At 45.9% G+C, this 11,127-nt stretch overlaps 1 protein-coding gene across 1 annotated transcript in view; it reads right to left on the bottom strand.

The window, feature by feature from the left end:
- Positions 1-908: 908 nt before the first annotated feature.
- ano11 (anoctamin 11) overlaps positions 909-11,127 on the bottom strand; it is a 29,176-nt gene continuing 18,957 nt past the window's right edge. The window contains exons 21-25 of the mRNA XM_035380989.1: positions 10,251-10,456; positions 8,588-8,730; positions 7,789-7,879; positions 6,064-6,223; positions 909-1,603 (exon numbers count right to left, since the gene is read on the bottom strand). Of these exons, the coding sequence (XP_035236880.1) occupies positions 1,572-1,603; positions 6,064-6,223; positions 7,789-7,879; positions 8,588-8,730; positions 10,251-10,456 (632 nt within the window). The 3' untranslated portion in view covers positions 909-1,571. The remainder of the gene's footprint in view (positions 1,604-6,063; positions 6,224-7,788; positions 7,880-8,587; positions 8,731-10,250; positions 10,457-11,127) is intronic.

Here is an 11,127-nt window from a genome sequence, read left to right as displayed (position 1 = left end):
ACAATATCAAGGACGGTGATCAAAGTGATGAGCAACGCTCTCTCATCCCAAATATCAGCTTTACGGTGTTCAGGCTGACATGCAATCCGACGACAACAAAAGGGGAAAAACCGACGAAAGGGTAGAAATGAGCGCGCAAAGGAAAGAGAAACCGAAATTTAAAAAGCTCAGATCAAGGGGTGAAATGGGCGAGGTGTAAACAAATCTAGCCCCACTGATCCCCAGGGCCTGGTTTTTCAAAACCGTTAACCTGGATCAAAGTGAGCCAGGTTCTGAAATGCCACGTTTTGTAATCCAGGACCTTTTTCAATAAGGAAGAATTATATGAATTTTAATTTTTTTTTTCTTTTCAAAACCATAATACTGGATGATTCTGATAGTGACTAGAGAAAAGTAAGATAAGGAAGTCTGAATCCGCAATACCATTAAAACAAATAATTCAACTGCTATTAATTTTCCTCAAAACTTTAATTCAGGATGAGCAAAAATTACCAACACAATTCAGTTCATTTAATTTCTCTAAATACCCTCACCTTAATCAAATTGCAACTTTCAATAAGACCTGAAAGGCTTCAATCATTAAACCCATCCTCCCATAGACTCAGTATTAGTCTACCATTTTGAATAAAATCCATTTCAATCTCTAACTTGAAATTCTGGACAATGTGACAGCCATATTAAATCATGGTTAAAGGTCAGATTGGACTACCCAAATGGAATATGATTAATGATATCAGTTCCTTTTTGCAGTTTAAAAAAATCCCTAACTGATAGAATCCAGTCGAAACACCAACATTTAATCAGATCATTTAGGAAAAACCAGACCTTGGTCATAAAATCTCCATTCACCCAAAGCACTGTATTTCACAAAGCCACAGCCAAAACAAAAGCTCTCACAAAACTACCTGTTCAGTTATACATTCATTAAACCAGCTTTATTTCAAAACAGAAAAGACAGAAAACAGCCTCCTGTATTTCATACGATAGCTATTATCATACTAATACATAATAAGCAACAAGAATATTTTCATGTTTTGATTAGTTACGTCAGTTTTTTTTCCATATAAATATAGAGCAATAATATATAAAGGCAGGACATGTCTCTGAAATATATATCTATATAATCGCATATGTATATATACATTACAAGAGGCAAGAGATACAACAGGGAGACTAGATGAACAGTGTTAAGATTGGGATTAATCGTACACTGAAAAATCCCCAGTACATTCCAGTTACATGTGTTCTTCGTGTGCAGTGTAAAGAGTAGATGGCAATAACAATAGAAAACAAAATATGTAACTGTTGCAATGAAGGGATGAACAAAACCATTAGTCAAATAGCACGCGTACACACACCTATACACACACACACACGTGCACACAGACACGCACACACACATACTGTACATACATACACACACACACACACATAGCCGGACAGGTGGCCAGCACATAACCCTTAGAGGACAACAATCAAGGAGAAAATCCTAGATGAAGACACCACCCGTACTGCAGCCCCACCGACTCAGGACAGCGCCCCCCCGGTGGAGCCTGCTCTTCACTGCAGCCTCAGCTCATGATGCCAGCAGACGTGTTGCTTGCTGCAGAGCCAAGGATCGGACGAAGACGGACACAAAGAGGACGGGAAGAATACAGAGAGGGAAATTCAATTTGTAAGAGAACAGAAAACAGACCTCACCCAGAAAAGTCATGCACAATCCAACGGTGATACCAAAAATCTAAAAGCATTCTTCCTCCACTTATGAGGATAGTCTCTAAAATGGTGGTACCAACAAACACTGAATCAGTAAAACTCTCCCATTGAAATGAATGCTAAAGTACGCTATCTCAGGCACTGCTAGTGAGGTTATTTCTCCAAGTCTTCTCATTTCTATAATATGTAGATCGAGGAAGAAAGATTTCCCAAGACTTTCGCTAAAATACTATAATTGCTCCATTACTGAATAAGATATCTAGTCAATCAGGACACTCCACTGCTCTCTAGAGCTAATTATTGCTTTATTGGATTTGCTTTCATTTGAAATTGTTTCACGTTTCCATTTGAATTGCTTTTATTTTTTTAAATTGCTCTAATTTCTTATGCACTTTGGCAAACGATGAAGGAATCTGATTCCATTCGCGGGTCAACGGATGAGCAAACGCAATGCCTTAAAGCTTCCGAGCACCTCTACTCACCCTCGTCCCGTCTGCTAAAAAAATGTAAAAAAAAAAAAAAAAAAACTACTCGAGAACAAAGAAATGCACAAAAAAAACCAAACAAACAAACAAAAAAAAACATAACACACACAACAGCATGGTCAGAACACACAGGGACGTACACACCATGCCACATCACTGACGTCACAACAATGCACAACGCAGGGTCACACGATGGGCCCGTGCAAGTGAATCATTGCGGGGGGGGGGGCGTTGGGGGTTGGGTCGGGGAGGGGGGTTGGGGGGGGGGAGCCGGATTCGTTAGGGACCGCTAGTGCTTTCACCCAGTCTCAAGCTCACACTGGTCTTCATCTACAGGGCCATCCATTTTGCCAGTAAATGAATCCTATCCTCTGTGGGGATGAGACAGTTTCAGCTAGGTTACGCTACGAGGTTCAGCTAGGCTACGCTACGAGGTTCAGCTAGGCCACGCTGCGGGGTTCAGCTAGGCTACACTGCGGGGTTCAGCTAGGCTATGCTGCGGGGTTCAGCTAGGCTACGCTGCGGGGTTCAGCTAGGCTACGCTGAGGGGTTCAGCTAGGCTACGCTACGAGGTTCAGCTAGGCCACGCTGCGAGGTTCAGCTAGGCCACACTGCGGGGTACAAAAAAATTTCCAAATGTCATGCTTCTGCTTACATAACACAGGTCATTCCGGGGTGCTGCCTGCGGGTAGAGTTTGACACCTCACCTCTGTTTTTGATTACATAACGCTTTTGGGGGGGGGGGGGGGGCTGGGGGGCAGTTTTAAGTAACCCCCCTCCAGGCTGATGGTTTCATGAGGGTTTCATAGCTACTGTATCACTGTAAGTGTTTCTGTCAGGCGGAGCCCTGGGGTGCCTTAGTGTGAATGGTGCCTATAGGTCTATTACCTAAAGCATGGAGCCACTAAGGCAGCAGCTGGACTTCAATTATATAGCGCCTCACAGACTGTTAGGAGAGAAGGCTGTAAAGCCGTTACCCTCAATCCTGGTCCTGGAGAGCCACAGAGTCCGCCGGTTTTTCGTTTTAGTCTTGAGATAAGCAACCGATTTAGACCCAAGGAACTGATCGATTGCTGTGGTCACTGAAGTGCTGAGAAACAGCAAAAGTCAGCAGACCCTGCCCTGCGGCTCTCCAGGACCAGGACTGAGGTAAAATCATTTGATGCACAATACAATTTTTGGCTCCCAGAAACATATCACAGGGCCAAAATAGAATATTTCTGTTCTAGGCTGCAGCTCAGGGACAATGGAGCATGGTGAAAGAAGGTCTCAGTAAAGACTTGCTCACATAAATATCCATTTGATATTTCATCCAACTTCATACTGTGTAGTGCTGAAAACACCTCCGTCAAAATTATTTTTGTGAACAAGTATGATTACATAACGTACATAATCACACTTGTGTACTGAGCATATTTAAAAGCTGGAACTGTAAAAAAGGCAGAGGCGGAAATTAAAATCTATCAAAAGAGAATTTGGGGGGAGACAGGACTAAAATCTAAAATAGATGTCCAAAATGCATTATAGCAGGTAATTCAAAGGACTGTAGACAGAAATAAGATTCAGTGTGGTCAGAATGCAGGTGCTTTTCCTGCTGAAAAATTTCAATGCTCAAATATGGAAGTCTTCCAGCCAACCAAGCTTTCTCAATCTATAGTACCTCTGCCACAAGGAGGGGAAACACACAGCTATCACTTCCTTCCATCCATCTATTCTTCAATCCATCCATCCATCCAATCACACATTACCTACACCTGTTTGTCCAAGGGTTGGGGAGGGGGGGGGCTGGAGCATATCCCAGAACACAGGGCAAGCACCTGTCCATCACAGGGTGATGCACACACACTCATACCGACGGCCTACTTAGCACCTCCAATTCACCTGCCTAGCCTGCATGTCTTTGAACTGTGGGAGGAACCCGGAGCACCCAGAGGAAACCCAGGTGAACACGAGGAGAACATGAAAACTCCACGCAGAGAGGACCCGAGAGGGCTGGGATTCGAACCCGGAACCTCTTTCTTGCGAGTCAACAGCACCACCGTGCTGCCCATTACTTTGTTTTTTTTTTTTTATAACCCCATATGATCATCGCATTCAATCCACAAGTCTGAAATTATACCTGTGGAAACAGCCCTCTATGTCAGCCAGCTTTCACATTCAAGCTAACGCTGTAACCTACATTCCTATGAAACCACCTGCGCTTTCAAGACAATCCGTATAGCGGCACAAAGCTGGAGGCCGAGATTAGTTTGTTTGTGTTAGTGAAGGCAATCATCTCTCTGTGGAAAAGAGTAGCCAGATCTACTGAGCCAAAGATGTGAGGGAAAACGTGAGCCGCATTGGCTAATTGCTCAAAATGAGGTCATCTGTTCCTGCTTCTACTCATCTGTTCCTAAATGCCAACTCACCGAGAAAAAAAAAGTCCTGATCGAGCTACATGCAACATTTAAAAAATGTTTTTAAAAAAATGATTTCAAGTAAAAATGTAGTTGTGCTCTATTATTTTTCTGGAATATACTGTAAGGGACAGACTGGAGACCCCTGGCTTAATTACACTGTATACTTCCATTTTATTGTGCCTGTTCTATATTGGATGGCAGCCAGCGTAGCTGGGTTTCATGCGGGTGAAGGTGGTGAGCTTGAAGACCCGGTGAAAGGTGTATTCATTATGACTGTGAGATAAAAACACAATATTTTTTGCCGTGGTTCGGGGGGACACGTGGGCTGTTAATTTTTTTTGCGTGGCGACTGCAGCCGTTGAAGGAGAGCGAGTTCTGGACCTCTCCAATCTCAATTTATCCCATTTTACCTCTGCTCAAACACTGCAGTATCAGAACACCTTCCCTGGACCACCGCTAGAGAACGGCAGGGCCATTGAGCAGGGCTGCTCAACCTTTGACCTGGAAGTTTACAGTGTCTACCCTGGTACATTCCACCAATTTAATAACCACTTTTAATTCATCGGCACAGACCTGCGCCTATGTGCGAGAATTTAAAGTGAAAAATAATCAGACAATCGAACGTTAAAAATAACACATACAGTGCCCTGCAAAAGTATGATAACAGTATCTTAAAATTTATTATTATTGCTATATACTTAGGACCGTTTCTGTAAAATCACGAAACATTGCTACTGATGTAAATACCATTATATAAAAATTGATTGTCGATACATTTATCTTGTATTCACCTTTTGATCTCAAATCCAAATGCCTTAAGTTATATAGCAAAAATAGCTAATTTCACTCTACTGTCCAGTATACTTCTCGAGGGCATTGTATACACTGCCCTTCCAGCAACAAGATTGAGTAACCCTGGCCTAGACCAACAAATGGGAAGATTACCAGCAGGGCAATGGTTTACAATAGAAACGGTGTAGACAGAATATGACAGCCGCTGGAGGACATTGATCCACAGACTAATGAAGGGGATATCTGCTCGATTTGACGCGGCAGTTGGTGGGGAGTTGTTGGTGGACATCGATCCACAGACCAATGAAGGGGACATCTACTCAATTTGAGGCAGCAGTGAGTGAGGTGTTGGTGGACATCGATCCACAGACCAATGAAGGGGACATCTACTGGATTTGAGGCAACAGTGAGTGGGGAAGGTGTTGGTGGACATCGATCCACAGACCAAATGAAGGGGACATCTAACTGGATTTGAGGCAACGGTGAGTGGGGAGGTGTTGGTGGACATCGATCCACAGACCAATGAAGGGGTTACATCTACTGGATTTGAGGCAACAGTGAGTGGGGAAGGTGTTGGTGGACATCGATCCACAGACCAAATGGAGGGAACATCTACTCGATTTGAAGTGGCAGTGAGTGGAGGGAGGTGTGTCCGTCGCCTGGGCACTGACCTGGGCTGGTGGCCGACCCCCGACTCACCAGCAGAGCCTCCTGGTTGTCCGCCAGCGCCTGCTTGGCCAGGTAGCGCTCCCGTTTGATCTTCAGCTCCAGGGACCCCGGCACGTCCGGCACCATCCAGTCGATCGCGCGGAGGACGAAGAAGACCACGTGCTGACGGTTGGGGACCGACCGTGGAGGGGAAGGGGAGGAGGAGGGGAGGTGAGGGAAGGGGGAGGAGAAGGGGAGGTGAGGGGAGGGGGAGGAGGAGGGGGCCATAGAGATGGTTAGAGGCAGAGAGAGACAACGTAATCAACCCAGCAGACAGGATGGAAGTGTGGACACTTGATAGAAAGAGGACAATGGGGGTGAGAAAAGATCAGGGCTGCCCAACCCTGTTCTTTGAGATCTACCATCCTGGAGGTTTTCACTCCAGCCCTAAAAAAAGCCACACTTCACTCAACAGCTAGGGATCTCATTGAGCCGCTATTTAGTAGAATCAAGAGATCCAAATGAAATGGGTTGAAATGAAAACCTACAGGACGGTAGATCTCCAGGAATGGGGCTGGGCAGCTCTGGAATCGCCAGAAGCGGGCGGTGAAGAGGAAAGTTAAGCAGACCTGATGTGAGTCCAGAAAACAATAAACGGCGGAAGATGCTAATTTTTCCAGTGAGTCAACAAGGCTCGTGCTATTCATAAGCATACTGGAAGGCCTGCTGAGGAATGACTGCTCGGCACATGAGTAAAAAACACTGAGGCAAGTCGACGTGAAGAACAGAATCATGTACTCTCCATGTTTCACGCATTCCAGCTGCTGTCTGTCACATTACAGCTATCTCTCTCTCTCTCCCTCCTTTTCCCTCCCTCTACCCCCCCTCTCTCTCTCCCTCCTTTTCCCTCCCTCTACCCCCCCTCTCTCTCTCCCTCCTTTTCCCTCCCTCTCCCTCCTTTTCCCTCTCTCCTTCTCTCTCCCCCTTTCCCTCCCTCCCTCTCTCTCTGTCCCTGCAAGGCACATTAGCTGACAGAAAAACCATGCTCACTCAACATGTGACACACCGAAGCGCAGCGCGCTGTGCAAAGCACGGTCCCGAGTCGCTCCGACCGCACAAGAAAAAAAAAAACAAAAAAGAAAAAAAAAGAAAAATGTTATTTTTGTCACAATTAATTACGACCGAGTCGGCAGAAAAATGCGGCCGGGCGGCTAGCTGAGGACAATGCCCCCGCGGGCGGCGGTGCCAAGCATTCAGCACCGTGCCAAGACCTGCGGATCATAATCTGCTCAGCGTTTAAAAAAAAAAAAAGAAAAAAAGGCCAACACGACACAATGAAGGATCTCCGGCATCGTTCGTCGTCGCGGCAACGGCCGCGGAACCGCAGGGCCGCGAAACCGAGGCCTAGCGTCTGCGGGCTCCCCCGGGATCCCGGGCTACGGATGTCAGAGACCCCCCAGCTAAAACGGAAAATAACCACTGCCACTGGCACCCACAGGACATATGCAGCAAGTGCATAATATTCTCACTCATTGACACGTATATTTATACACACAAATAGAAATCACATACAACAGGCTTGCTTCTAAAAGGTGAGGCCACGGCCTGCTGTGACTGCCAATCGGAATGGAGTGGACAGATAACGGAGAACGATGGAGGAAGGACGTATGAAAGAGGGATTCAAAACGAAAGGAGGAGGACGCAGCCAGAAAGGTAGAACAGAAAAGAGGCGAACTGTCGCCCCCTACCTCAAAAGCAATGATGAAGCCCAGCCGGACTGCTAGAAGCTCCCAGTAGAACAGGGTGTAGGTCCCATTGCTGTCCCGAAAGGCCTTGTACCTGCGATACAGGCACAGCTGGGGTGAAAACAAGTTCCCAGGAAATACAATAGTCTCAGTTTTATAAACACAATTTTCTGCCCAAATTTCTTGCTTTTTTCCCCCCCAATTTTCTTATATAAATATTTTATATTTACATTTCCACTGTAAACAGTTATTGCGACAGTGTCTCTGTAAAATGGGCTATACAAATATTGAATAAAGTTCAATTAACTGGTTATCAACCATGTACTTCACTATAAATAGATACAGAATTTTGTTGACAAAAAAAAAGACTTAATAAAACAAAAAAAAAAAACTTCTTCACTCTTTCAAATAGTTTCACTAAGCCTTATATATGCAGACATGCATGATAAGTGTACTCCATTTCTAATGCTGATTATAGCCTTATTCAATCATATAAACTAAAATATAACCATTTATAACTCACCCCCTCTCCCCTCCCCATGCAATATAAACCCTTCTGATCAATAAACAGAACAAATAATAAATAAACTGCCACCTAGCCAATTTCACCCGTGCTTTTTTTCTTGTGACAGGAGTCCTCAATTTTATCCTTGTTATTTGTCTCATAGCAGGAGCCCAGTGTTGGTTACAGCTTAGACTGTATAATTGTTCAGGTACGTACCTAGATGCTGAATTTGAATTATGCTGAATTAAGAGTGAATAATGAGTGAATTTTAATTAAGCACTGTAATGGGCATTATACCTGCACATGGTGTGGTTGGCGTAGTTGTAATCCGGAGGGGAGTAGGCCAGGGTGAAGTTGACGTAGCCCGTCAGGTCCTGGTGGAACTTGTACTGGTACAGCAGCCGCGGCAGGAAGTCGGAGGTGAAGGCGATCAGGAAGGCCTACGGGAGGAGGAGGAGAGACGGACAGACGGACAAGCGTATCGCAGGGACATCGCGCAACATCACCCAAACCTGCGGCATTGTGGACTCAATGGCACTCTGTGCAAAGATATGGAGCACCGAAGACCTCCAAGAGCATCTCCCAAGGCGCAATTTCATTAGCAAATTCCTGTAATCAGTTTTTCCCTGTTTTCCATCCATTGCACGTGCCACCATCTTTGCTTCTTTTAATGAATAAGTACACTACATACACAAACGTCACAGACAGACTCACCACAGGAGTCACTCCTGCTCAACCAATGCTACCCCACCCTGAATGATGCTCAGGCTAATTATGTGCCTTCCAGTGGGACTGTGGGAAACTATTTATATGGCCAGGATTCAATATCAGGCCACAGAGCTCAATCACCCAACCAAAAGCCTCAAATGGGTAAACTTTGTCCCTGAGGTTTTAGTTTTACAAAGTTTTATATATGCAGAAATTATGCATGGTAAGCGTACTCTATTTATATCGTACATTATAATCTTGTACTTAAATGCAACCATTTCTACCTCACCTCCCTCCCCGTGCAACATAAACCTTTCAGAGTGATAAATAGCACATTGCCACCTAGTCAATTTCATCCTTACTGTCGGTCTCATAAGTCCAGTGTTGCTTATTGCTTAGATTGAAAAAAAATTTCAGGTATGTGTCTGGAAAATGAATTTGGCCTCTGGGAAACAAGATTCAGTATCAGACCATGGAGCTGAATCACCCAATCTAGAGCCTAAAATGGGTGGGTTACCTTCTTATCCCCAGGAGGGAGTGAGCACACCTCTATTTCCTCAAAATAATGATTGGACACCCACCTCATCCCCCACCCTCCTCCCCCACTCACGTTGACAATGACGGATACGTGGGAACCTCCAGGATGTACAACCAGATGCTGATGTTCTGGGACCTCTATTTCCCTAAAAGAATGATTGACCACCTACCCCCCCACCCCCTCGCTCACATTGACAATGACGGATATGTGGGACAGAACCTCCAGGATGTAGAACCAGACGCCGATGTTCTGGGACCTCTATTGCCCTAAAAGAATGATCGGATCCCCCACGCCCACCCCCCTCTCACTCACGTTGACAATGACGGACACGTGGGACAGGACCTCCAGGATGTAGAACCAGACGCCGATGCTCTGGGACCTCTGTTTCCCTAAAAGAATGGATGGACCGCCCTCATCCCCCGCCCCCACCCCCCCCACCCTCACTCACGTTGACAATGACGGACACGTGGGACAGGACCTCCAGGACACAGAACCTGACACCAATGTTGTGGGACCTCTATATCCCTAAAAGAATGACTGGATCCCCATAACCAACCCCCAACCCCACCCCCTCACTCACATTGACAATGACGGACACGTGGGACAGGACCTCCAGGATGTAGAACCAGACGCCGATGTTCTGGGACCTCTATTTCCCCTAAAAGAATGGATAGACCCCTCCCCCGCCCCACCAGAGGCCTGTAGGAGACTCACGTTGACGATGACGGACACGTGGGACAGGACGTCCAGGATGTAGAACCAGACGCCGATGTTCTGGGCGCGCTCGGCCACGGGCCGCCGGTACTCGCAGACGAACTTGTGGGCGTCCAGGCGCACCTCGGCCCAGTTGTTGAGCAGGGCGAAGAGCGGCGCCAGCGGGAAGGCCGCCACGAAGATGGTGATGAAGCCGAACTGAAGAACTGGAGGGGGAAAAGAAAACAAAATTGGAATTGCTTTTTTCTAAATTCAAAAGTCGTCATTCCAGAACTTCAATGACCAGTTGTGATTGTTTCATCAGCATTAGAATGTTCAGTTAAGAGCATTCACACAATCACACATTTGTGGTCTTACACCTTAAAGCGGGGCTGCCCAACCCTGATCCTGAAGATCTACCGTCCGGTAGGTTTTAACTCCAACCCTAACAACTAAAGATCTGGTTGAGCTGATAATTAGTAGAATCAAGTGTTCCATATGGTAAAAGGTAAATGGTCTGCATTTATATAGCGCTTTCATCCAAAGCGTTTTACAATTGATGGCTCTCATTCACCCATTCACACACACACACACACACTCTCATTCACCTCATTCACACACCAATGGTGAAAGGCTGCCATGCAATGCACCAATCAGCTCGTTGGGAGCAATTAGGGGTTACGTGTCTTGCTCAGGGACACTTCGATACACCCAGGGCAGGGGATCAAACCAGCAACCCTCCGACTGCCAGACAACCACGCTTGCCTCCTGAGCTATGTCGCCCCAGCTATAATTAGGGTTGAATTGAAAACTCACAGCCTACAGGATGGGTAGATTTCCAGGAACAGTGATGAGAAAACCGACAGCCTACAGGATGGGTAGACTTCCAGGAACAGTG

The sequence above is a fragment of the Anguilla anguilla genome, chromosome 11 (assembly GCF_013347855.1).
Source record: "Anguilla anguilla isolate fAngAng1 chromosome 11, fAngAng1.pri, whole genome shotgun sequence".
In the NCBI taxonomy this organism is placed as follows: Eukaryota; Metazoa; Chordata; class Actinopteri; order Anguilliformes; family Anguillidae; genus Anguilla; species Anguilla anguilla.
Note: the sequence above shows the minus strand (reverse complement) of the source record. Positions and strands in the feature narration are given on the sequence as shown.